This window comes from Aethalodelphis obliquidens, unplaced genomic scaffold (genome assembly GCF_003676395.1).
Source record: "Aethalodelphis obliquidens isolate GAN/ISIS:26980383/991018 unplaced genomic scaffold, ASM367639v1 scaffold34, whole genome shotgun sequence".
Classification (NCBI taxonomy): Eukaryota; Metazoa; Chordata; class Mammalia; order Artiodactyla; family Delphinidae; genus Aethalodelphis; species Aethalodelphis obliquidens.
In genome coordinates, this window is record NW_020837978.1 from 21,064,246 (window position 1) to 21,091,674 (window position 27,429).

General features: G+C 45.5%; 1 protein-coding gene across 1 annotated transcript; it reads left to right on the top strand.

Annotated features, from left to right (window-relative positions):
- The first annotated feature begins 996 nt into the window (after positions 1 to 996).
- LOC113631822 (butyrophilin subfamily 3 member A1-like) lies at positions 997 to 26,063 on the top strand. Its single transcript, XM_027128545.1, has 14 exons — positions 997 to 1,197; positions 1,420 to 1,440; positions 1,530 to 1,556; positions 13,466 to 13,531; positions 14,464 to 14,662; positions 17,949 to 18,038; positions 18,276 to 18,623; positions 20,036 to 20,317; positions 22,142 to 22,342; positions 22,523 to 22,543; positions 22,631 to 22,657; positions 23,060 to 23,086; positions 23,535 to 23,561; positions 25,091 to 26,063. Exons 5-14 carry the CDS (start codon positions 14,497 to 14,499, stop codon positions 25,792 to 25,794), a joined length of 1,893 nt encoding a protein of 630 aa, XP_026984346.1. The 5' UTR covers positions 997 to 1,197; positions 1,420 to 1,440; positions 1,530 to 1,556; positions 13,466 to 13,531; positions 14,464 to 14,496; the 3' UTR covers positions 25,795 to 26,063.
- The last annotated feature ends 1,366 nt before the right edge of the window (positions 26,064 to 27,429 follow it).

The window sequence follows — 27,429 nt, forward strand, 5'->3', positions numbered from 1 at the left end:
TTTGGTTATGCTCCATGCATTGACCTTAGGCTGTTACATTTATGTCCAGTTATGACTCTGTTCTGGCTGTACAGGTAGTTTTTTATTTTGTTAATTTAACTTTTTCTACACATATAATGTGTCACTGAATTTGTAAAACCTCTTTGGAAAGGCTCTCTGTTCACATGGAATCCTTTTTCTGATAGAGAAATAAAGGGTTTACACTCTCACTTTTTCAACTCAGTGGTGTTTATTGGATGCTAACTAAATGAATTGCATGGGCTGGGTGCTAAGGGAGATTGAAAAGAAACACATGCATAAAAGTTCACATAGATAGCCAAGTTCTCTTCTCACAATGTTCTTATTGAGCTGGTGGTGTTGATAGCACAGGTAATACTATTGAACTCTCCACTTTATAGGAAATCAAGACAGAGGGACACTGGATGGCTTGGCTGAAACCACAGGTGGAATAAGCAGTGGGGGTGGGACTAGGACCCAGGGCTTCTGATTCCCAGCAGCACCCACTTCCCTACCAAAAATATACTTCTCTCAACTATTGCAAGTAACTTGAGGGGCTCCCACATTCGGGGTGATTCTCAGTGGAAGGCTCCTCTTCTCGTGATCTGAGGAAAAGGGAAAAATGTCCATCCCTTCCTCGGGATCCCAGTTGCAGTTCCATATTTCAGGAGTGATTTGAGCCTCCCTGATTTAACACTGGGTCCCAGAGCCTTTCTGTTTAGTTGTTGTTGTTGTTTTCCATGATGACTCTCAAGGTATCTTGGTTTCCCAACCATCCTGTGGGAGAGAATGGGGCAAAGCTGGAGTCACTCTCCCAGCCAGGCCCCTCTGCCACTGGGCTGGCCCAGGAATCTCGGAGAGTCCGGAGACAGCCTCTGTGTGCTCCAGTACCCACAGTCCTTGGCCGTTTCCTGCTTTTCTCTGCAGGAATAACGCCCAGCACTTCTGGCTCAGGCACCCTCTTGCTGAAGGACTTTCCTTGGGCAGCAGCTCAGACTTCGCTCTTGCTTCTTCTGGGACTTCTGCTGGCTGCTCTTGGTTTCATCTGGAAGCTTCGCCAGGAGAAAGAGCGAGAATGCTGGACCAAAGGTAAAGCAATCAGAAGACCGAGGCAGTGAGGTCCAAAGAAGACTGTGGAAAAGGGATTGGACAGAGGGGCAGGGAGAGGACAAGGACGAAGAGAATTAAGGGGATTTGAAGGTGAGGTTTTTAATTCAGTCCTTCCTCCCTCAAAACCAGCAACCCTACTCGTTATTTCCCTCACCCTGTGACGCTGACCGTGCCCTAGCTTTCCTAGTTCTAGGACAGCTCACAGGACTCACTGCACACATGATGCAGGAAGGGGTCTCCCCGAGGCCCATTCCACGTAAACCTGGCTCGTCTCTTGTGGACGGTACTTATTCATTTCTTGTCCTTTCGCAGAGAAACTCCAAAGAGAGCTCCGTAAGTTCTGTGCTTCCCTCTCCTGTGTATACGATTTGAGACCCTCTCATGTGCCATTTATCTCACGAGGTTTCTTTGTCCTACTTCAGGCTGGAGAAAAGCCCAGAAAGTGAATGGTGAGTAAACTGGAATTTTTCTTTTTCCTTTCCTTTAAGACTTTATGTGCTTCACTTAATAGGTGCCTTTCTCCTGATTCTTTCCCCTGAGGCCTTGCTTACTCTTACACTATCTGGACTTACGCCGTAGAATCCCAATAGTTCTGTTCATACCTCATGGATGCCCCAAAGGTTTTTCTTCTTTCTTTTCTTTTTGGCTGCATTGGGTCTTCGTTGCGGAGCGCGGGGTTCTTATTGCACCGGCTTCTCTTGTTTCAGCGCTCAGGCTTCTGAGGTTGCCACACGTGGGCTTGGTTGCTCGTTAGTTGCTCGTTAGTTGCTCCACGGCAAGTGGGGATCTTCCCGGACCAGGGCTCGAACCCGTGTTCCCTGCATTGGCAGGCAGATTCTTAACCACTGCGCCACCAGGGAAGTTCCCCAAAGGTGTTCAAACCTGTGGCCAAAACTGAACTCCATCTCCTTTGCTGTCAACTTGCCCTTCCTCCTGGACCCCCTGCTGCACAATGCTGCCAGCACCCACCCAAGGAGCCTCCTCTCCTCCCCTCAGGGCAAGTCCTGTTACTGCTTAGCCCAGGACCCCTTCTGAGGCATAGAATACCTCCCCCAGCTTTTCTTCTTTTAACACAGATCCCTGGGATTAGGTTACCAAGACCCTTCTCTTAACAGCAAGCTGCTTCCATTCCCCCAAGAGCTGCTGCTGCCCTTTTCCTTTCAAGACTTTTAGTATAAATAAATATTAGGAAACAGACAAGAAATCTGAAAAACAACCAGGATAAGCAAGACATTGCTTCTGAAAAGTTTACCATTGTCTAGAGTTTCAAAGTAGACTTGCTAAAATAGAAACCCAATTACATTCTTCTCAAGTCCCAAACCTTCTGTGGCTTCCCATTGCCTTCTGCGGTCTTACTGGGGTGTGGGATGCTATGGACATTTGTAAGCCTAAAAGGATTTTCAATATTTTTTTTGAAAAATTGTCTTAATGTTAATTTTAATCAAAACAAACACAACCTAAGCAGATCCTATGTCACCTGCTTAACATCCTTGTAATCAGTTATTGCTGAGTGGTTCCAGTTTCCAAGCTAACTGCTATGTTCATAATTGCATTCGTGACAAAGGAACTCCCTAATGACACATTTTAACTTTTAATGCTACATTTTTTAATTGGCTCCCTCAGGACTTTGAAGGTATATTTTCAGATGTATTTGGAAATTAATCTTTGCCTAACCAAGGTTCTTACCTAACGCAGTTGAAGAAACACTACACGAAAAGGTAAAGTCCAGTCTGTGCACTTTTTAACCCTGCAATGCAGTCACTCGATGGTCCAGTCCTACTTCTCCTCCATCCCTGGACACTCCCTGACACGCACCGCCCTACGCTGGCCTGACCACACCACCTGCAGTGCCCCAAATCCATCATTCGGTTTCCTACTTCTGTGCCCATTTCCTCTGCCTGTTCACCACACCTGGTTGGCCTTGTTTATTCTACTCATTCAGACAAACTGGGACAGGCTTCTTAACCTCTCTGAAGTTCTATTTTTCCCACCCAGAAATTGATTTAATTACAACTACTACTTTGAGCAGATGTTAGAAAATGAGATAAAGGTTAAATGAGATAAAGGTTAGAAAATGAGATAAAGGACACCCAGTACAGACGTAGCACGTAGCTAAGTTCAGTGAACATTTGCTGTGATCCTTCATCACCACATCCTTTCCCCACATCTCTGAAGGTAATGCAACCTCAGAGAGAAAGAGAAGGGGGAGTTGCCAAACTTCCTGCCCCACGACCTGCATCTGCCCTTTCTAATCTGTTTGTTCTGATTTCAACAGAGCAGATGTCTTTTTTCCTTTCTGAGGCTATTTTCCCATTCTCATCCTAGACCCCTCACTTTCCAGCTTCCCTCAGGGATTCCCTATTCATTTCATTCATTCATTCATCAACTCAGCAAAGATCCATGACTTTTAACTATGTGCCAGTTACTCTTCTAAGTGCCCAGGGCACAGAAATGAACACCACAGAACTTTCCCATTCACAAAGAACCTACCTTCCAGTGGAAGAAGACAGAAAAAAAAAGAAATAGTAAAATATACAGTTTGGCACACGTTAGTATGTACTCAGGAGATAACAGAATATTGCATTGGAAGGTATAGTTTAAAATAGGGTGATGAATTGTACACCTTGAACTTACAAAATATTGTACATCAACTATATTTCAATTTAAAAAATTAACCGCGATGAAGAGTGGTCCCCGCTTGCCGCAATTGGAGAAAGCCCACGCACAGAAACAAGGACCCAACACAGCCAAAAGTAAATAAATAAATTTATAAAAAAATTAAAAATTAAAATTAAAATAAAATAGGGTGATGATGAAGTAGGGGAGCAAGCCACAGGAATAGCTGGGGGAAAAGCATTCCAATAAGGGAGAAGCGCAGTGCCAAAGCCCAGAGGCAGAAGCACACTGGTTTGTTTGAAGAGTAGCAAAGGAGCCAGGGTAGCCAGAGGGCAGGGAGTGACCAGGAGAATCAGAAGGGGTAGGATCAGAGGGGCCTGGAGGGCCAGATCACACACGCCTCGAAAGTCATCATGCTGGCCTTGGTTTTGCGCCTGAGAAAGGAGCCACCAGTGAGTGTTGAGCTGAGGAGGAACTGAGCTTGACTTAACATTTTGAGAAGTTACTTTAGATGCTAAACTGAGACTGGGCTGGGGGGGAAAGTGGGGAGGCTAGGAGGGGCAGGATAGAAGCCTGAAGACCAGCTGGGAGCTGCTGCAGAGATCAAGGGGAGAAATGAGGATGGCTTATACCGAGAGGGAGTGTTGGAAGTGGTGAGAAGGGCTCAGTGCTGGATTTATTTTAAAAATAGAGTAAGAAGGCCTTGCTGATAGACTTCAATGTGGCGTGCAAATAAAGGAGTGGATCAAGGATGACGCCAAGGTCCAAGGTCTAAGAAGCTGTAAAGATGGAATTGCCATTTTCTGCGATAAGAAACCGAGAGAGAAACAGGTAGTGGGGGCAAGGGGAGTAGTAGCACGGAATGGAAAGGTGCAAGAGGGTATTAGTGATCCAATGGAGACGCAGAGTAGGCAGTTGGATAACCAAGTGTGCAGTCCATACAGGAGGTCAGGGCTAGAAATATAACTTACTATTTTTGCTCCTCTGTATCTTTTTCTTTTTCTGGTGACCTTGCATAACTTAAAATGCCTTTTTCTAGATTAAAAAATTGTATTAATTGGAGTATAGTTTGTTTACAAAATTGTGTTCGTTTCAGGTGTGCAGCATGGCCATTCAGTATTTTTGCAGGTGTTATTCTAAGTCCTCCCCAGATAACTTAAGTAGCAAGTGTTAGTCTGATCTCCAACCTACAGATGAAGAAACAGGAACATTGAAGAGTTAATTAAACTGGCTTTGGGTTTCATGGCTAATGTGTTGTGGCTAATAACATATTGGGATCGACAGAAGAGCCGTGAGCTAATAGCCAATAAGACACAGGGCCCAGAACACACTAGCAGCTCCCCAGGTGAAGGTACAAAAAAATGTGTGGGAGTCCCTAATCACAGCAAGAGGTGACATATTAGCTATGAAAAAGAGATGCTCCCTGCGGAGACTAACTAAATAAAAAAGACAGATTTCCAGGCAGCTGGCCATCCTTCCTGCATGCAGGACAGTAAACTAGGTCATGGAAAAGATGCAGGAGAAGATGAGGTCAGGTGCCTGACCGTGGGAATGAGTGAAGCATGATCACAGTGAGGAAAGGAGTGAATCCAGCAGAGTTCTGTCCTGTGTCCAGGGCTGTGTCCTGTGTCCCAAGCAATGGCAGCCTTCACATGAGTTTGCAGAAGCTGGTGCCTTTCAGCCACTAAGCCGTCTAATTTGGGGAATGAGGAGAGATGAGTAAAGAGCTCCCCGTGGCGTCCAAGCCCATGCTTAGGAACCAAGAAGGGGAAATAGAAGAGTGCATTTCGTCCAGTCTCCCTCTTCCTAGACACTGTCCTTGTGAGGAACATGAGGGAATCAGCCAGACAAGTGCTAGAGATGAGTGAAGAGGGCACCCAGGACGGGAAGGAGAGGCAGCCAGAACACAGAAAGGGCCAAGAAATGTATGGCTCTGGCCACAGAGCGCTCACCTCTCTTTTTTCTATTGCAGATCGGAGAACAGCTTGGTCCTATTCTGGCGAGCGGCTGTCTAATTCTTATGGCCTCAGGCCCAGGACTCCATAAAAGAAGATCTTAGTTGTCTTTCTCCATCTTCCAGCTCCAAATAGTGGCCTGGCTGGGCGGGCAATGAATGGAGACCCAGGGAGAATCCACATAGCATCAAGACCAGGTGCTGCCCAATCTCAGTTCAGCACCTGCACCTACTGCCTTTCCAGCAGTTTCGACTGTTTTTTTTTCTTTTCTCTTCTTAAAGTGCTGCTCATCCACTTTCTCGCTTGGGTTTTTCTACTCTTCAATATCTTTAGCATCATGGACCTGAGGGTACAACTAGAAAGGCTTCATTCAAATGACGGTCAGTCTCTAGTGGGTTATGTGCATCTTAGAGGAGATCTGGCGACTCTGTCGACCTAAGCTCCTCTCCCCTCAGAGCAGAGGTGCCACTTGGTACCCAGTTCCCCCATGGAGAATCCTAGAAAGAGGAGGGTTAAATAAAACCTAGTAAATTGTCTTTCAAAATTGCTAACATTTATTGAGCAGCTACTACCGTGCACCAGAAGCAGCTCTGAGTGCTTAACGTATATTCTTCCATTTATGGATCCTCACAACAGCCCTAAGAGTTAAGTGCTATTATTATGCCCATTTACAGCGGAAGAAATTAATCCACAGAGAAGGCAAAAACCTTGGCTTCAAATCACACATCCAGGAAGTGGTGACACTGGGATACAAGCCCAAGGAGTCTGGTCCCGCCGGCTATGCTCCGTCCCCTCATTATGTGGCGTAAGGTTGTAATAGATCTGCTCTGATCCCTTATCCTTAACATGAAGGAGCCTCAGTAATTTCAAATAACTGGTTCAACTGAAAGACTTTCTCTTTGAAGTGATATTGCTTGTTTCTTTTTTTGTCTCAAGACTGAGTTCCTTGACGGGGCATGGCCTGTGTTTTACCATCTGGGAGTGCTCGGTATCTAGGACATGGAAGAAATGTCCACAGAAACAGTATATGCAGGGAACTGACTTTGGGTCATGGCTTGTATTCGTCAGGGTAGGCTAACTGTTGCAACAAACAGCCCCAACAGCTCATTAGGTAAACACAATGAAAGTGTACTTCTCCATCTCTTCAGTGTTCAGGACAGATCATATGGGGATGCGGGAGCTTTGCTCGACATGGACCCAGGGCCTCACTCTACTCCGTGCTGAGCCAGCAAATGGCAGAAAAAGGAGTGAAAATAATGTGCAGAAGGTTTCTCATCGGCCAGGCCCGAAGTAGCCAACTCTTCTCCTGGATACGCAAGGGAGGCTGGGAAATGTCGTCTAGCTTTGTCCCCAGGAGGAAAAGGAGCCAATGTTTGGTGACACGTAAAAGTTTCTCCCATATGACTCTTCTAAGCTAGGAGATTCAGGGAAAGTCTATTAAAAATGGGTATTGATGAGATCAGATATTTTACACAGTTGGCCATAAAGCTCTGGCCAAGTGGTCCTCCACGCAGTCTCCTGGGGCTTCAGGTTGGCAAAGAGGCATGGCTGAAGGCTGTCCATGGGACCTTCCCCAGCCCTTCATTCTGCAAGTATTATTAAGCCCCAGTTGTGAGGCAGTGTCTGACAATGCTAGACAGTGGGGATGCAAAGATGAATAAACATAGTCTCTACCTTTTGGGGTCCTAGTCTAGTAGAGGAGAGAAACGCGAAATAAACAATAATAGTGCAGTGACATGAGAGGGGGTTGTACAAAATGCTGTGGGGGATGAGAGAAATGTGATTGGCCACCCCCTGCTCCTGGGGTCCAGGAACCTCCGGATTTGGGGAATCTGGATTTTCTCCTCCTTGTAAGTTTCTGAGCTCTCCTAGTAGCTCTTTGAAGCATGTTCTTGAGGACATTTGGGGGAGATACTTATCACTCCAGCTATTTTGTAGAGGAAGCAAGGGAACTTCATGGGTTAGAACCAGCTCCTTTTCCCCCTCTTCCCAGTCACTGAGGGCCCTGGGATGCCAGAGATGATGGGCCTCTCTTCTCTCTCGCTCTTTCCGCAGCTCATGTGACTCTGGATCCAGATACTGCCTACTCTGAACTCTTTCTGTCTGAAGATCACCGAAGTGTTAGGCGGAGAAAATCGTGGCAGCATCTCCCAAAAAAACCTGAGAGCTTTTCTTTTGAGCCTTGTGTACTGGGCCACGAGTCCTTCTCTTCGGGGAGACATTACTGGGAGGCGGAAGTGGGTGACAGGACTTACTGGGAGCTGGGGGTTTGTGAGGAAAACATAGAAAGGATGTGGGGGAATCACAGAGTCACCTCAGAATGGGTTCTGGGCCATGGAACTCTATGCTGGAAAGTACCAGGCCCTCACCTCCCCTTGGACTGTCCTCCCCGTGAGCGAGGCCCCCAGCCGGGTGGGGATGTTCTCGGACTATGAGGCTGGGGATGTCTCCTTCCATAGTGTGGCCGATGGGTCCCACATGTACACTTTCCCCCAGGCCACCTTCTCTGGGTCTCTTCGGCCTTCCTTCTGCCTCTGATTCTATCACCCAAACCCTCTGACTATCTGCCACTGAGGCCATCTGTCTCCAGGCTTTCTCTCGGTTAAACGTCCAGGGGAGAACTTGGCACTGGGGTTGAGGTGCCGTATTTCTGGGGACAACGCCCCCAAGGCTCCAGCTGAGCCAGCAGTGGTGGTTGAGCCCCTCTGACTTTTGCTGCAGATAAAGACTAGGGACAGTTTATAATTCTCCAAGGCTGAGTGGTGCAGAGGCCAAGAAAGGACAATGCGACGCTACAGAATCTTGTCAAGAGAGTCTGTCTGGTGTTGCCTCCCAGCTGGAAACTGAAAAAGGAACCCCAAAAGGAAGCAGAGACAAGATACTGATGGAAAGACTAGCTGGGTGGAGAGTGATCTCTGATCTTGAGCTCCTTGTCATTAATGTCTGCAGAATAGAGCGGCAGGAAGCTGGATCTGGATGGGCCTTGGTTGTCTTCTGAGTCTTTTCATACAAAGACATTATTTCATTTTGACGCATGTACAACCCAGGGAGAGACTGAATAAAGTGCACAGAGAAAAGTCACTTCTCCAGGTCACCCTGATGCTCTGGGAATCGATGCTGCCTTCAACATTCTTACATCTAATGCTCAATCATAGAACCTCTCAGAGTCCAGTCATTCTTTATAAAGCAACTGCACTGGTCCTTTCAGTGACACTTTTCACCCCAGATCCAAGATTTCTTTTCCAGTTTGTGAATTTGTTTACTGCTCCTTTCCCTAAATATCTTCCTACCTTTAGAATATTTTACTTCATCAACAGTTAAGTGCATATTCTTTAACTTTTTTCTATGCTTATACAAATACATACACACACAGTTTTTCTAATGAAAATCGAGCCTTGTTATATTTGTCCCACGATATGCTTCTTTTACTTAACACCAAATCTTAAATACAAATCTTATATTATTCATAATCAACGTGGTTTTCTTTCTTCCCTGTTACAAATAATGCTACTATAAACATCTTTGTATGTAAATCGTTTTGCACAGCTCTGGTCACTTCCACGGAATAAATTTCCAAACTGCATTTGTCATTAGGATAAATTCTTAAAAGTACAATTGCCATACAAAAGGGACTTGAAATATTATTAGGTACAGGGCTACCTATTTCCTGCAAAAGAAGTATCTGCCTACAGTTTGGTATCTATCAGGCTCACTTTCCTAAAGTTAACAGTAGAAGCCCGCCCTTCGGTTTTGCATTCCTTCAGCTTCAAACCCAGCCATCTCATCATCCTCAAAAGACAATCCAATCTATCAACCTTAAGAAGGAGGACCAAATCTACGTTTTACTGCACATACGTTTGTTTTTTTTTTCTTTTTTTGCGGTACGCGGGCCTCTCACTGTTGTGGCCTCTCCCGTTGCGGAGCACAGGCTCCGGACGCGCAGGTTCAGCGGCCATGGCTCACGGGCCTAGCCGCTCCGCAGCATGTGGGATTTTCCCGGACCGGGGCACAGACCCGTGTCCCCCGCATCGGCAGGCAGACTCTCAACCACTGCGCCACCAGGGAAGCCCTACTGCACATACATTCTTATGTCTTAATCTCTATGAAGCATGGTTGTAAGCAAATTGCCTGAATGATCTCATTTCATCCTCACAACAATAACCCAAAAGATAGGTGCTGTTATTACCCTTATTTTACATATAGGACAACTAAGGCACAGAGAGGTTAAGTGATTGGCCCAAGGTCACACAGCTAGTTAAGTTCACCCAGGCAACCTGGCCTCCAAGTCTATGGTTTACCCATTCCAATATTAACTGCAATGCCTGATAGCTACTAGACTGTAGGTTCTCAATAATAGTGTGCTAAATCAATGAATTCTTTCCTGCAAATGAATTCTTTCCTGCTCCATTCTATATACATTTCTCTCCCCAGGCTTTATGTAAAGGTCTGGATGAGAAGTGGATCTGGAGCCTATTTCTTTGGAAACCATAAAGTTAAGAGGTACAAAATGTTATGCCTAGAAACCCCTTCTCTGAAGTTTAGCATCTAGGTTTGAAATCAAGTTTGCTTCTCTGTGTCAAAGTAGGTTGGATCCTCCAAACAAGAGGGGAATATTTCATTCTCATTGATATGATTTCCAGCAGCAAAGCTTTTTGACAGACTGTGAATTTTAAAAACGAAATTTCCCAGTGAGTCAGAAAGCAGGAAGCACTCAGAGAAGGGTTTTGCAGCTGCAACATGACCTTGAGAGAAATACTATTTCCTGTTAAGTATGGAGTTGGCTTTATCAGGCATGTCGGTTGTCCCAGCCTGATGACCGGGAGGGCAGATTTTTACTTTCTGAGCTGAGTTATACCTTCTCACCTCTCTGTGATATCATGCCCACTCTTCGATTTTATTTTATTTATTTTATTTTATTTCTGAACTCAATCCCGTGCCTTTCCTCAGTTTCCTTTATAAGTGGTTTTATGCCTGCCCTTCTTCATGTGATTTGGGGGCCTAAATCCTACAGGTCCTCAAGAACCTCAAGTCCCTTCTTGTGGTATCAGCAGAGAAAAGAGCATTTCTCTGAGTAGGTGCCAGGGAAGGGACAAAAGGGACCTGAGGCACTGCTTATCCCTGCCCGAGGTTGTTCCTGAGAAGCAGTCCTGGAGCCCTCCTGCTTACACATAGCCTGTTGGAGGTAGCCCTGACTCTTAGTAAGAGTGGTCAGGTACCTGGCACCAGACCATCAATGTCTTTGGGGATGGCTGGGCATTTAGGAACTAGGGATAGCCAGATAAAAATAACCCCCTGATCATTTTAGAACATATAACTTAAAGATACTCCTACATTTATATTTCAGACATAGCATTGGTGCCTCAAGCATTTCAGAACTATGTTCTACCTGATAGTCTGCTGAAGTCTCCAAGGGAAAGTGCTGGTGTTTGTAACTTACTTTAGAAGGTACCAAATAAATCAATAAATATTGGAATAAGTAATAAATAAGGATGGATAGGGGTGTGAACAGAAGGATAGATTATAATAAAGCAAGTATAGTAAAATGTTCACTGTAGAATCTAGACCATAGGTGTATTAGACGTTCACTGAAAAATTCTTGCAATTTTGCTATCCGTTTGAAAAGTTTCAAGATAAAGTGTTGATAAGTGGGGACTGGGGAGGGATGAATTGTATTTTGCTGCTGAGGATAGAGACCAGAAGTACTTCTGGCTCAAATAAAATAAGATTTATTTTCCTTTCACGTAAAGTGAATTCAGAAGGCAGCTGTCCAGAGCTGGTCCAGCAGCTCAGAGATGCATCCACGCCCCAGCCTCCTTCTGTCTTTATTCTCTGCCCTCTCAGCATGTAGTTTCCATTCTCAAGGTTGCCTCATGGTCACAAGTTGGTCACTGCACTCCAGCTCCAAAGACCATGTTCTAGGCAAGAGGAAGAAAGAGGTAGAAGATCGTAGACCTGTCTTGAGAAACATAACCCAACAACTTCCGCCTTCAAAGCATTGGCTCAGGGCTTCCCTGGTGGCACAGTGGTTGAGGGTCCGCCTGCCGATGCAGGGGACACGGGATCGTGCCCCGGTCCGGGAAGATCCCACATGCCGCGGAGTGGCTGGGCCCGTGAGCCATGGCCGCTGAGTCTGTGCATCCGGAGCCTGTGCTCCGCAACGGGAAAGGCCACCACAGTGAGAGGCCCGCGTACTGCAAAAAAGAAAAAAAAAAATCATTGGCTCAAACTTAGTTCCTTGGCCTCTCTTATCTATAAGGATGGGCACATTGCACTACTCCCCAAAATTCGGTTTGAGTACTAAGAAGCAGGGACCTTTTGCCTCATTGGAAATGAGAAAGCAAGGTGGGTCACCACCAGCTCTACTGGAGCCATCTGAGAAAATTTGGCCAGGGTTGTCTTGCCGTGTTTGCTCAAACCCTCACAGTCTGATCCAGAAATACTGCCTCAATATGGGCTACCAGTATTCCATCAGGATGCAAGGTGTGTAGGTTTTATTAAGCTGGACTCCATGAGCTTCCTTGAATGGGCCATCCAAGACATCTACCTTACCACAGAAAGAATGCTAGCTCTTTGTACATTAAAAAAAAAAAAAAAAAAAAAGCAGGAAATAGAGCTTGCACAAGCAACCAGCCATCTCCACCACAGAGCCTAAATTCAAACTGTTGGAATATAATTAAATTCTGGGAATTCCCTGGAGGTCCGATGGTTGGGATTCCATGGTTTCACTGCTGTGGGCTCAGGTTCAATCACTGGTAGGGGGGAAAAAAAAAAAGGAAAATACACACACACACACACACACACACACACACACAGTTGGTTCAGGTTTTTTCCATAATATCTTACAGAAAAACCCGAACAAACTTTTTGGCCAGCCCAATATATAATTAAATTCCATCAGCCAAGTCATATCAAAGTCCTTTGAGCTTTAATCATTGTCTCAAGAGGCAAATAAATTGTCTTGGGAGGCTCTAGGCCACAGGTAAGACCACTTTGTCCCAAAGACCCCTTATAGAAACAGTATCCACAGACTATCCAGAATCTAACCTCGGAAAATACAGAATCCTGCTGGCAGAGTAGAAAGAAATACGCGTGAAAATACAAACGTAGCACAAATAAGGCTCAGAAGGTGAATGAGGCTTCTGAGCAACACCCCAAATAAGAATTTTTCTGAAAAATGTAAAACATGCCAATCGGTCACCGGCAACACTGCTTTGGGAAATCTGAAAATTATGTTATTTGGTGATGGATCCGAGACCTGAATTTCAGAGGTGCTAAGAGGTGGAGTGGGTCTGGTTTTCTGTTCATACTCTCATTTGGCTCTGTTGTAAAAGATAAATCCTCCTCCACGTGCCTGTGTACATGCAAACAGATGTCAGCAAATAGCCACAGAAACATTTTAATTAATGCACATCTTCCTCTCTTCACATGTTAAAATCTTTTATTTCGTTACTCAGTAAGTCTTTTCTGATATAAAATAAATCTATTATCATATAGAAGATGTAAAACAGGTATATATAATGAAAGATTGATTATACACATACATATACATAAGTGGTTCAATTAGGAAAACACAGAGTGACACAGTGTGAGAATTAGGCTGGAATTTTTCTTCACCGTGTACAATCCAATACAGTTTCAGTTTTCATTTTAAACTTCCTCACTGGTTTCTGCCCAGCAACTGATGAGAAACACCCCTCTGAGCCAATCCAAAAACTAATTCTTCTACAGAAAGACCCTGTTACTGCTTTTCCTAGTGAGCAGGCATATTTCTTTTTCCTTTCTTCCAGGTAACAGAGCCTCTATTGATTACCTTTATTCTGAGGGCTGTGATTTTCAGATTGGATAGCCAAGAGGTAAGTGTGGGAAAATGGGTAAAAGCCAGGGCCACGAGCCCTAGAGGGAGAGAGACTGAAGAGCTGAGAGTGGGCCTCCAGGGAGGCCCTCATCCAGAGAAAGGGATTGGTGCCTGTGTGTGAGGATGAGGGGGTGGAGGCAACAGGACAATGCAAAGGCTAAAGACCTGAATTGGAAAATGTAAGGGAAGGAGACAACGTGAATGAAAAAACTCGCCAACTGCATGTTCTTAGGAGCTTACTGTGGTCAGAAAGGAGCAAAGGACTCTTATCTCTCTCAGTCATCTCTGGGAATCTGTTCTAAGAGATTTTAAAAAGAGATGTGCCTTAAAGATTTATATGTAAAGCTGTGCATTACAGAATTATTTGCAATTACAAAAATCTGAACCAAGCTACATATACAAGAGTTGGAGAATGGATACAAACACACTGTCCAATCATAAAAGGGATTTTCATATAGTCATTAGGAATCATATTTTTAATAAAGAGTTTTTATTTCTAATCGTAACAAAACTGGATCGAATTTGGACATTTAAATTGTATCTACATTTTGCAGTTGTAGATCTTACTTATGATGAACCGCTTTAAACATGAATGTTTGTGTTAATACCTGATTTTTTTTTTTTAGCAGTAATTTCTACAAGTGGAATTTCTGGGTCAAATTATAATTTTGACAATTTTCAGGCATTTAGTATATATCTATGGCCAAAATACTTCCAGAAATAGTTATATTCCCATGAAGCAAAATATATGATTACCATCACAGATTATTTAAATTTTATTCCTTCATATTTTTCTCCATTTTGAAGTTGTCTATAATCAGGAACAAAACCCAATAAATATCCTAAAAAAATTAGTGAAAATATATTCCTCACTCTGAGGACAGCACTGAAATTGTTACCTATAGAATAACAATACTGTCCTCTCTCTAGCAGCTTAGGGAGTAGTTTTGAAGAGCAGAGGATATGGTGAAAGGCAGTCTTTTGTCCGAGAGTTGTCCGGGTTTCAGGCAGCCTCCAGGGAATTCCCAGCAGCACAGATTTCTGCTCCCGGCTCCTCTTCCACCCACCCACCCGCCTCTGCGGGCCTTGTTCTCAAAGGCAGTTCCCGGTGCAGGTATCACGACAGCAGGTACTATGAATGCGGGCCTCATGCTGGTTTGTTTTGGGGGGATTGGTGTGAAGAGTTGGTATTTTATTTTTATTTATTTATTTATTGACATACAGTTGATTTACAGGAGTCGGTATTTTCTGAACAACTAATATGTTACAGTCACAATAATTATTTGTAACAATTTTTAATTGTTAAGTAAAACATGAAAACTTTTAAAATTGAAAACATTCAAACAATTTTCAAAGTATAGGGGGCAAAGGACAAGTGTCTCTCACTCAATCTCTGATTTTCATTTTAGCATGTAGCCCTTCAGAACTCTTTTAAGGCGATCCCATAAAAATGTATATACAAATTTATAGCTTTGTTGTTGTTTTTTAATAGGATCATTAGTATTTTTCTGCAGTGTTCTTTTTGTTTAATATATCTTGATTATCTGAGTTAGTGACTGTAAATCACTCTTAACTGCCATATCGAATTCCCTCATACAGATGAGCCTTTATTTAACTAACCAGTCTCCTGTTAGTGGTTAGAGTGGCTGGTTAGGTTGTTTATCTTTTTTTTTTTTTTCCTTTTAAAAATAATGCTTCAGTGTCATCCTTACACATAATTCTCTCTGCACCCATGCAAGTGCTTTGCTGGACCAGATATCTGGAAGTGAAATTGCTGAGCCAATTATGTACGTTCTAAAGTTCCTATTTCACAATGTTTTATGAGTAACTGAAGTTCAGATAGGTTTTGTCACATGATTGAGATCACAAAGGTCGTGAATCATAGTGCCATGACTTACTTCCCACACCCTTTTTATTTCCAACACCTAACCTGTAGTGGGCCTGGTACACAGTGAGTGCTCAATAAACGTTTGTTGAATGAATGAAAACACACGGGTGAGACCTGGTCTTATTCCTAACTCTCCCATTCACTTGCCTTGGGATTAAGAAGTGGTAGGTTCATAGGAGTTCCCTGGCGGTCCAGTGGTTAGGTTTGGGCACTTTCACTGCCGTGGCCTGGATTCAGTCCCTGGTCGGGGAACTGAGATCCTGTAAACTGTGCAGCTTGGCCAAAATTAAAAAAAAGAAGTGGTAGGTTCAGCCTCTGGGTGACCCAGGGAATCTGCCAGAATCTTGACCAGAGTCTGATGGAAGAGTGATTTGAACTTGGTGATGGCCATGGGTTGGGGCCTAGAGGAGACGGCAGTGTTGCTCCGCAGACGGGCACCCTGAGTCATTTGTTGGCATACCATTCCATCTGACGTTTTCAGGGAAGGAAAGAATACATGATGGGAGAAGGGAGGGGGCTACTTCTAGAGTTCTCAGTCCTGTCTTGGAGTAATCCACCTAGGCCGACTCTCAGGGTCTCTACTATTTAGGGACGCAGCCAACTCTGGGGTGGCTGGGATGGAAGCCGAGTTAGAACTCCAGTTAGAATCAAGCCTGGCTAGTTGGCAAGGGCCACACACTTCCCTTAACACAAAAGTTCACAGTGATCCCACAGACCATGCCTAAAAGGAGGTAAAGGTGCTTTTCTGAGCCAAGATACATTTGGAAACATTGGTCTGAGACTGGGGAGTTGCGGGGCCCTGCCTCTGAGCTGGAAGAACGCCAGCACTGCATAGAGGTCTGAGCTGTTGGGCTGCTGTGTGCTTCTCGGTTGACATATTTGCCCCTTCTGTGCAAGTGCACATACATCTCCGCCCCTAAAAGGCACTTCTCTAGCAGTGCAAAGACCAAGGTAGGAAAATTATCCATTGCTGGTGAGCCCAGAGGCAGGCCATCTGCCGAGGAGCGTTGGTGAACACATGAGGAAAGGGAAGAAAGGAAAGGAATCACTTCCTTTCCAGAAATGTTTCTCCCCCAAAGAACAGGTGTTTCTCCCCCAAAGAACAATTTTTGGGGGGCCACGCATGGGATTAGCTCCCCAACCAGGGATCGAACCCAGCAGTGAAAGTGCAGAGTACTAACCACTGGACCGCCAGGGAATTCCCAGAACAATTGTGAAAAGAGTGCGTTAAGGAACATCAAGTTGCAACACTTGCATGTCCAGGACAGGCTTGCTCCTTGAAACCACTTTATTGAAAAATAGGAACAAACACATTAATATAGGCAAGGCCCAGTGGGACCACAAGAGGCCAAGCTCTGCTCTCTAAGCCAGACCAAAAGAGCACTGTCATTATGGAGAAAAACACTTATCCTCATAAATTCTCCGCCTCCCCTCCTCTCCATCCATTAGTTGGATGACCACCAACTAATCTGATCATCTAAAGTGAACTAAAATGCTAGTGAGTATTGATGGTTTAATATGTAACTCCTCATCCATTCACTCATTCAACAAATATTTACTGAGGTTTCCATGTGAACCACCACCATGCTACAGGCTTCTTACACATCAGGAAACAAAACAGACTAATATCATTGTTTTGTGGAGCTTACATTCTAGCAGGTGGAGACACACGATAAATGTATGAAATGTTCAGTGGTGAAAATTCAATGGGAAAAAGAGAGCAGATTCAGGGGGGTGGGAGCAGTTTGCCATAATTCTGTGGTCAGAGAAGGTCCCATAGAGGAACTGACTTTAAAGGAAAGATTTGAAGGAGGCAAGAGAGTGAGCTTGTGAATATGCAGGGAAGAGGGTTCCAGGTAGAGGGAAGAGTTGAGGTCAAGGTCCTCTGTCATGTCCTGGTCAAGGAGCGGCAGGAAGGGCAGTGTGGCCGGAGCAGAGACAGGGAGAGTACGGGAGATGAAATGAGGAGTGCAGGTCCTGGAGGACCATGCCAGCCACTGGAAGGACTTCAGCAGCTGCTCTGAGTGAAATGGGAGCCACTGGAAAGTGCTGAGCAGAGGTGACAGGATGTGACTCAAGGAATGTTCTGGATGTTGTGTTGAGACTGTAGGGGATACAAGCAGAATCAGGGGACCCAGAGAGGAAGGTCCGGTATTAATCAGAGTGTGATGGTGGAGCCTTGGACCTGGCGTAGCTGGGGAAGTGCGGGCACGGGTAAAGATTCTGAACATGTTCAGACAGCAGAGCCAAGGATTTCCTGATGGGTTAGGGTTACTGTCTGTACACTTAACATACATACTTTTATGGGAGATTTTCCATATTGGAACGCAAAGGTGAAGAGACTCCCAAGCAGACATTTTGGCAGAGGAAGATCTTGGGTCATCACCCTAGTGATCCTGTGTTTCGCCCTGAGTTGGCGCTGTCGAGGTGAAGAATTCTGCGTGGAAACCTCAGAATTCCACGCAGAATTATCCATCTTCTTCCAGGCCGTACTTCTGCCTGACTCCTTGCCTCTCTCTATTTGCAGCACAGATGAAAATGGCGCCGTCCCTAGACTTCCGTCTGCCCCACCTCCTTGTCTGCATCATCTTGGTCCAGCTGCTCACCTCTTGCTCAGGTAGGGAACGATGCTGCTGTTATGTATCGGAAGCAGACAATTACCTGTTAGCACCCAGTCAGAACCTTTGACTGTTCATTCCTGGAAGTCCCATCACAAACTGAAAGTACACATGCCATTAAGACAAATGTCCTTCTGTCAGGATCCTGTTCCTCTCTAGGTTTTTCTGCCTGAGACACCCCCTTACCATCATGGCCCCAACTCCCTCTCATGGAGTTTCCCCCTTTTGCTGACCAGCTCAGTTTGCTGTGATTGGACCCCCTGGGCCCATCCTGGCCATGGTGGGTGAAGACGCTGAGCTGCCCTGCCACCTGTTCCCGAAGATGAGCGCAGAGAACATGGAACTGACGTGGGTGAGATCCAGCCTCAGGCAGGTAGTTTTCATGTATGCACAAGGCAAGGAAGTAGAAGACAGACAGACAGCAGAGTATCGAGGGAGAACTGAGATTTTAAGAGATGGCATCGCTGCAGGGAAGGCTGCTCTCCAAATTCACAGCGTCAGAGCCTCTGACAGTGGAAACTACCTGTGTTATTTCCAAGATGGCAACTTCTACGAAAAAGCCTTGGTGGAGCTGAAAGTTGCAGGTGAGCCTCCGGGTTTTGTTCTGAGCTCATTCCTCTGTGGGGCCTGGGGGCAGACACAGAGCTCATTCTCCAAATCCACCTCGCAGAGCTCCTGGTTGATCACCAGGTACTGCCTCCGCTGCCTTCCAACTTTGTTTCTCTGAGCCCCTCGGGAAAGATGCAGGTCTTCCTCCAGGAAGACTCCCTCCTGTACCCTATCATATCAAGTAGAGAACTCCCTCCTGCTGGTGGCCAGGGTCTAAGCTGGAAAGTGGAAGGTCGGGGATGAGAAGGATAAGAAAACATCTCCTCAGAGATGGTGCGCAGAGGTTTGGGTTCAGCTGCATTCCCTGTGGCTTCTGGCGCCCCACCAGGTACACCCTGCTGTGAGCCCTGGGAGGCTGACCTGTAGGGACAGCGTCTGTACAGCAACTGTTCTCCAACCCGAGTTCCCAGGAACACCCCTGCAGTTGTACCAGTTGACTTTAATCCTTGTTGCAGGAGGGGGAGTCCATGCCATGTGGGAACTGGGGGTCTCAGGAAGAGGCTGTTAGAGGAGACTTGGTACAGACTTTGGGCTTCTGTTAGGGGATTTGGGGCAGCGTTTATGGAAGTAGGCTTTGCTCTGGATTGGATGCTGTCAGGGAGGAGGGGGAGTGTAATTCTGTGGGTGGGTATCTTCATAAATCTTACCCAGGAGGAAGACTAGACTGAAGCTAAAGCTGGGACTGGTAAAGGAGCATCATCACTCACAGCCAGGACAGGAGGATGTTTGGTCTTCGTTGTGTTTTGGACAGTGTTCGTGTTTTTCTCTATGTTCAGACATGATTGTTGTTGGTCTTGTTTTTGTCTTGACCCGTCATAGTGACAAAGGGCCCTTTGATGCTGACGTTCCATGAAATGGCTTGTGTTCCCCAGGAGAACACCAAGACCAGGCCCATGTCCAATGTCAAATGTTGCATTTCTCTTTCTCAGAGCATTCTCTTGCACTGTGGCTTCTGGCTGAGTTTGGTCAATGGGGAACCATAGCTGAAGATAGAGGAGGGGAGGAGGAGAGAAGTCCGGGTACTTATGCCCCTGGCTTTCTCCCTGCAGGGCCACCTTTAGCTGGCTGCGTGCTCTTCCCAAAGATCACAGCTCCTCTTATGAAAGTCCTCTCTTCGTGACTCTCTCCTTTTAGGTCTTCAAAACGGCTTCCTCTCCACCTCCTTTTGGGTTTAGGGGTGGGTGGTAACAGCTCTATTGTTCCTGGCCCTGGGCTATTGCTCTGCCCCATATAGTTTTCTCCTCACTAATGACCACCCTTTTGTAAACAGCTTCTTAATGAAACCCTACTTTAATTATCTAACGTGGATGCGCCATACAGTTCCCGCTGAGACCCTCACTGATACTGGAGGCTCCCAAGAATTGAGGCTCATTTGTCCCTTCCACAGCTCTGGGTTCGGATCTTCACATTGAAATGAAGGGCCATGAGGATGGAGGGATCCACCTGGGGTGCACATCCACCGGCTGGTATCCCCAGCCCCAAATACAGTGGAGAGATGCCAAGGGCCAGAACATGCCAGCTGTGGCAGCACCTCCAGCTACAGATGGAGCAGGCCTGTATGCAGTCACATCATCTCTAACGGTGAAAAGCAGCTCTGGAGAAGGGGTGTCCTGTATCATCAGAAATCCCCTCCTCAACCAGGAAAAGACAGCCCAGATTTCCATTGCAGGTCAGTACCTTGCTTAGCCTCAGGTATATTGAGCTGTGGCTATTGGAAGAAGAAAGATGTGAACATCTGGAACTAATATAATATTATAAGTCAATTATACTTCAATTTTTAAAATTCCATTAAATGCACCTTAAAAGAGGCATATGTAAAATTTAATCTGTAGAAAATTTTAAAAAATGACAATTTAAACATTAACCAATTGAAATGTAGCATAGCCATATTAAAAAGAGAAAAGTATAAAAATAAATAAAATGAAATAGAAATGAATTTTAAAAAGGAAAAAAAGAAAAGAAGGAAGGAGGACGTGTGATTCTCTGTGCTGAGTTTGCAGTGAAAACGAGGCACTTAGCGGGGTTCCAGAGGTGTCTTCTTGCTCCGGGGATGTTTTTTTTCCCTGTTATAATGTCACAAGTATTTACTGAGCATTTCCTATGTGCCAGAAACTGTGACAGGCAATGGGAATTGGGGGAGAAGTGGTAAAGATCAAATCCTTAAGCAAAGACAAATGACAAAATGAGGACGGGGGAATATGTACAACTCATAATTTAGAGAAAGCACTAATCTCCTTAAAATATGAAACAAACCAGTAGAAAAAAAGCAAAGGATATGAATTATTCATTCACAGAAAAGGAATGACCTATGAAAGTGTCCAACCTCACTCAATAGAGAAATGTATATTAAAACATTTTCCACTTGTGAGACTGGCAACAAGATAAAACAAAACAAAACAGTGCTGGTTGATAAAACATTCTGATGGTAGGATTGTGGGGAGACAGTCACTTAGACATTTTTTGGTATACATAATTTGATATATTTTTGGTATGAATTGGCACAATTGCTATTGGGGGCAATATAGCAATATATATCCAAACTACCTACTTATTGATCCAAAATCCCACTTCTAGGAATTTATCTGACAGATATGCTTGCATGTGTAGAAAACTACCCATGTAAAAAGTTATTTCTTATGGCATTAACTATAAGAGCAACAAGTTAGCGACTATGCAAATATCCATTAATGGGGAACTTTTATGCAATGGAATATTGCCCAGCTCTGAAAGGAAACACACGCATTCTGCCTGTACTAATATGGAAAGATTTGCAAGATACAATGTGAACAGAACAAGCAAGACACAGAGCAGTTTATACAGAATGTTATCTTTGGAGTAAACAAGAAAAAATAAGAATACGTTTATATCTTTAAATTTAATATACTCTTGCATAGCACTCACTATGTGTTTATAATGCTTTATAAACATTAATTTAATGCTTTAACCTTATGAGTTAGGTTTTATTATTCTATTATTATTATTATTAATTTTATTACAACCCCCGTTTTACAGATGAGGACACCTGGAATAGAATGGTTAACTAATTAGTCCAAGGTCACACTGCTAGTCAGGTGGAGGAATCAGAATTTGAACCCAGGCCCCCCAGCTCCCAAGTGCACATTCTTAGTCACCATACTAGGCTGATTAAATGAGTCTAATTAAACGGGCAGAGGAAGTGAAAAGGAGATTTGGGTGATGTTTTGTGTTTTTTTAATTTGATATTTGAACCAAGTGAATATAACCTATTGTAAACTTTAATTAGAAAAAACTTGATTGCGACGCTCAAGTATCACATTTACATGTGAGAGGCAGACCTTTCGAGACAAGTAATGGTATTTGCTATTGCTATAACTACAAACCCTTACTAGGGTTTACTGCAGTCTTCCCTAAAGTTCCCTGAGAACTTAGGAAGAGAAAGATCATTTGACGGCAGGAGATAAACTCCACGAACCCTGTCCTGAGGGTGAGAGGCTAAGACTGGATCCCATTGCAGATCCCTTCTTCAGAAGGGCCCAGCTCTGGATCGCTGTCTTCGCGGGGACGCTGCCTGTCTGTCTGCTGCTCCTCGCAGGGGCTGGTTACTTCCTGTGGCTACAGAGGAAAGAAAAGGAGGCTCTATTCATGGAGAAAGAGAGAGCAGAAGAGGAAAAAGAAGCAGCACGGGCAGAAAAAGAGCAGGAACAAAGAATAAAAGGTATCTGACCGCGAGAGGGAATCTAAGGCCTGTGCCTACAGGAGGGAGCCGGACTACCTCTCTGCATCCCCATCCTGTGCACCCAACCCGGCACTAGGTCATTTTTAAGGTTTATATTCTAGAGGTCCTCCTCCTTCCATCCCCATAACAGTACTTTTTTTTTTTCTGCTTCTTTTCCAGAGACACTCGAGTATGAACTCAGTAAGTTCTGATGCCCCCAGGGACCCAAGCTCATCTTCCTATCCCCCGCTGGGCCTCTTAATAACTCATCACCTTCTTCCATTGCAGAGTGGAGAAAGATCCAGTACATGGCTCGTGAGTGGCTCTGACATTTTCTCCAAATTCTCATCCAAGACTGTCTCTGCCTGAGTATTTTCCAGCCAGTTTCCTCAGCCACTAACTCTGCCCTGGGCTGAAGGAATGTTCCGGATCCTTTTTCCCAAGAAAAGAAATATGGGAGGCTGACTGGGGGGAAGTGGTTGTTGGGGAGAAAGGAGGAGAGAATCATGAGTGTTTTGTTTGGTTTTTTAATGGAGAAAGGGGCCTTCATTCCCCCTCCCTCCCGCCCTCATTAGGAAGAGAGGGGAGGAGAGAGTTGAACGGCAGAGGGAGGAAGTAGGAAGGATAGGTGGTCAGAAAGAAGGAGAGATGGGTGCAAAAGGAGGAGAAAGGAAATGACAGAGTTCAGTTGACGTGTCTGCCTTTCTTCCCTTGTAGGTGGGAAGAAGTCTCAGGCCTATCCTGGTGAGTGACCTGGATGTCCTCTGAGTTTCCTGGCTCATGTGTATAAGCATTTAAACCTTTTCCCTGCTGTGTGACGCATTGGCATTCCCAGTAGGAATACTCGTATCTAACCAAGAGGCTCATTTTCTGTGAGGAATACCACCCCTGCTTTTCTGCAGCCTCAGAGAGGCCCTTCAGATACAGCACCTGTGCACTTTCAGCCACTCCCCACCCAGCTGGCACACAAGCACACAGCCTACTATAGCCTGGCCATGTCACCTGCAGCCCCAGCGTGATGAGGAAGTCCACCATCTTTGAGACCTTTTATGCCTAATCTGTCAGAGCTGTAGAGGAAGGAAGCTGGATACTGGAAGAGACTGAAGGGACACAGAAAAGGCTTATTGAGGAGAATGGGTAAGGGAAAGATCAGAATTAATGACCTTTCCTTATTGTGTCTCCTTTCTTTCAGAGTGGAAGAAGGCCCTCTTCCAAGCTGGTGAGTGAATCACTATGTCCCCTAGGACAACAACCCGAGGGACCATATTCCCTTTTTCTTCTCCAAGTCTTGAGATTCTGGGACAAGTCCCCATGACTGGGAGAGTTCCGGGCAGATGACTTGAGGTCTCGATCTCCAGGCTGTGCCCATCTCCCATGCCCTGCCACTGAGAGCCCAGAGAACCAGGGAGAATTGCCCTCCTGGGCTTCCGTAGACCTTTATGGGAAGGAAGAGGCATCAGAGGTGGAGCTGAGGGGAAGGACAGGCAGAGAGAACTAATACTACAAGGAGAGCGAGGATGCAACGTGACCAAGGAGAGAGAGCAATGCTCAGAGATCTTGTCCTTTCCCAAGCTCCGTATGCCACCTCCTGCCGCTGTGTGTCCTCAGGTCACTTGATGTTTTGAGCTTCACTCTCCTCAATTTTAGACGATGATTGTAATTCCTATTTATGTGAGAGTTGAGGTAAAGACTAAATGAGCTCATGAATGTGTATTTGGTCAAAAAAACAGCAAACAAGAGATGGTATATTCAAAATGGGTGGTTGAAGAGGGTTTAAAGAAGGAACTATTTACAAAGGCAAAAAAGAGAGTAAAGGGAAGCTGACAAAGGAACATTCCGTCCCCCAGGACTCACAACAGTGGGGAGCTGTCACCACCCCTGGGCCTGAAGAGATAGGGAGAGGGTGCAGCCCAGAGGAAGCTATAGCTCAAGGAGAGGGCTGCCTGAGAAGAGTCATCCTTTTGTTAGAGCATCACCATCTGAAGCTGGCAGGGAAGAAAGGGGGAAGAGTAAATGCTGTGCCTCTCTTCTTTCTCCTTCCAGTCTTCAGCTAGTACCTCCCCTTGGCCAAATCCAGCAGGTGACCAGAGGCAAGAGAACCCAGTGACACTGTCCATAGAGGACAGATTCCCGGGGCCCAGAAGAGGGTGGAGCAAGATGGAGAGTGGGTCTGGGAGCACATAAAGCCCCCAACATGGCCCTTAGCACAGAAAAGGCCTGGCAGCTTTTATAAGATCAGGCCACTTCCTCCATGCCCAGCCCTGAGCCAAATACACAACATGTGTTGTCTTCCTACCCTAGAGATTAGTATTTTTATCCCCATTTTTCAGTTAAGAAAGTTGAGGCTTAAAGATATTATATAGCTTGAGTCTACAGGAAAAGAGAAAAGGAAAAGACATTCAGTTCATGAGCAGTAGTGCAAGGATTGAAATTTAAACCTATGTGCCTATGAAGCACAGGTGGGCAGAGTCATTTCGGGGAGGGAAACGGGAAAAAGGCAGAAGGAAAGAGCCAGCTCCAGGTGTCAGTTAAGAAGACCCTGACACTCATCACCCTCCTCTTTCCCACTGAACTTAAGACCCCTGATGGCTTTCTTTTGGTATTGCTAAGGGGGTCACATTTAGGGCAGGTTGGGGACACCCAGCTCTGGACTTGGGCTTCTTCAACCAGACCCAGACCTTGAGGGCTGAGGCTCTGAGATCTAGGAACAATGGCTGACCCATGACCCCATCCCCAAACTTTCTGCAGCGGATGTGATATTGGATCCGAACACAGCAAACCCCATCCTGCTTGTTTCTGATGACCAGAGGAGCTTGCAGCGAGCAGACAAACGACAGAATCTGCCAGACAACCCCAAGAGATTTGATTGGCATTACTGTGTGCTTGGCTGCAAGAGCTTCACGTCAGGGAGACACTACTGGGAGGTAGAGGTTGGGGACAGGAAAGAGTGGCACGTCGGGGTGTGCAGGGAGAACGTGGAGAGAAAACGTTGGATTAAAATGACACCCGAGAATGGCTTCTGGACTATGGGGCTGTCTGATGGGAATGACTATCGGGCTCTCACTGACCCCCGGACCAAACTGACAATTGCCAACCCTCCTCAAAAAGTGGGGATTTTCCTGGACTACGAGACTGGTGAGGTCTCCTTCTACAATGCCGCGGATGGATCGCATGTGTACACCTTCCCGCACACCTCCTTCTCTGGGCCTCTGTGGCCCGTTTTCAGGATTTTGACCTTGGAGCCCACTGCCTTGACCATTTGCCCAGCATTGACAGGAGTGGGGCGTTCCAGTGTTCCTGACCTAGAGCCTGACCTTCCTCTGGAGAGCCCCGTGGCCCTGGACTCAGCTGATGAGAATGGGGAGCCTCAGGCTGAAGTAACGTCCCTGCTTCTCCCTGCCCAGCCTGAAGCTGAGGGCCTCTTCCCTACCAGCAACAAATCACAACCGTAAAATACCAGAGACACACACTGTGTGAAGCACTTCACTAGTATTAATACAATTATTTATTCCATATGGACAGTTGAGTTTGATACTGCTTTATTGTCTCCTTTATATGGAGAAAGAAACCAGGGTGCAGAAAAGTGAATTCACTTCCCAAAGGTCACTCAGCTAGTAAATGACAGCTGTGATTTGAATATAAAACGTTTACGGATGACGTAAGTGTACTGGGGGTTGTGTCAAAGCTTTAAATAAATGTTCTCCTTTAATCCTCACAGCAACCCTGTGATAGAGCCTCATTGCGCAAGTGTGGAAACTGAGGTAGGGCCGAGTTAAGCGACTTACATAATTCATCAGTTTGTGCTGCCGGGGGATGTTTGGCCCCTGTCCCCCACCTCCACCCACCCTCTACCCGCTGGCCTGTTTTCCAGCCCGACTGCCCCTCTGGGGAAGGGACCATGTGCAGCCCTGAGTGTCCCTTCCCAGGGCCCCCCAGGGTAAGTATCACTGTAGGTGTCTATGGAGGCCACACCCCACTGGGTTCCTTCAAGGTCAACAGTCAGAGCCATAGGTCCAGATTGGCTCTGCCGGGTGAGTTGGTCCAGAGAATGAATTCACAGTGACTGCATCACACAGGACTGCAAAGGGACTAAAGGCCAAAATCTTAACTACTAAAGGGCATGAGTACCACCACCGCCCCACCCCCTCTCCACCTCCCCACCCCGGCCAATGTGATAAGTAATCCTGGAGCAGAAGCAGTCCTCCTAAGTTTAAGGTCTCTAGAAAGCCTAACTTAATACCTAAAGACTGCCTGTGGAACAAGAATTTGGGAGGAATGAAGCTAGATGAACTTTAGCAGTATTTTGATCACACTGTAGAGTCCATCTCCAGGAAAGGGATATTTCCACGCCTGATCAGTTACTGATGTTAACGAATGTTCCTTGCAGCTGACGGGTACCAGGCAGAAGTTACTCTTCATTATCATCACTATTTTGTTCACCAGTGTATCCCCTCTACCGGGCAGTTGCGGTCTTGCACACACCTGCGAACTTCCCTCGGGGAGGAATCAGAACCAAGACAGAACACCAATATCCAGTGCAAATCAAAAGTAGATTAGTGATAGGCGTTTATTAAGCACAAAAGCACAAACCGATCGGGGCCTCACCCAAAGAAGGGTGAGACCCCGAGTCTTGTACAGGTGTGGTTTTTAAATCCCAGGGTAACAGGATGTTCGTTCTAATTTTGAACTATTGGGTCGGCCATCTGGAACCCAGTGTCTTCCTGTTCACATTATGCTGGGAAGCAAAGCTCAATTTCACAGCAGCCGAGGCAAGCGGTTAGCAATAAAAGCCGTTACAGTACAAACAGTTTTAAATCAAAACATTTCATCATTAATTCCAAGTATTACAATCGAAACTGTACGTTCTGGGACAGCGTGTCCCGTCACAGGGCGTGTGGTTGTCAAGTTACCTTTGTTAAATAAATGTGTTAATAATCTTCACTCTTCAACTGAGCATTTTCTAGATTTCAAGCCCCTACAGTTTACTCACCGCAGTTTCACAATTTACCTCACTGCAACATTTTCACAAAGTCCTTATTGTATTAGTTTTCTATTGCTGCCATAATAAATTACCATAAATTTTGTGA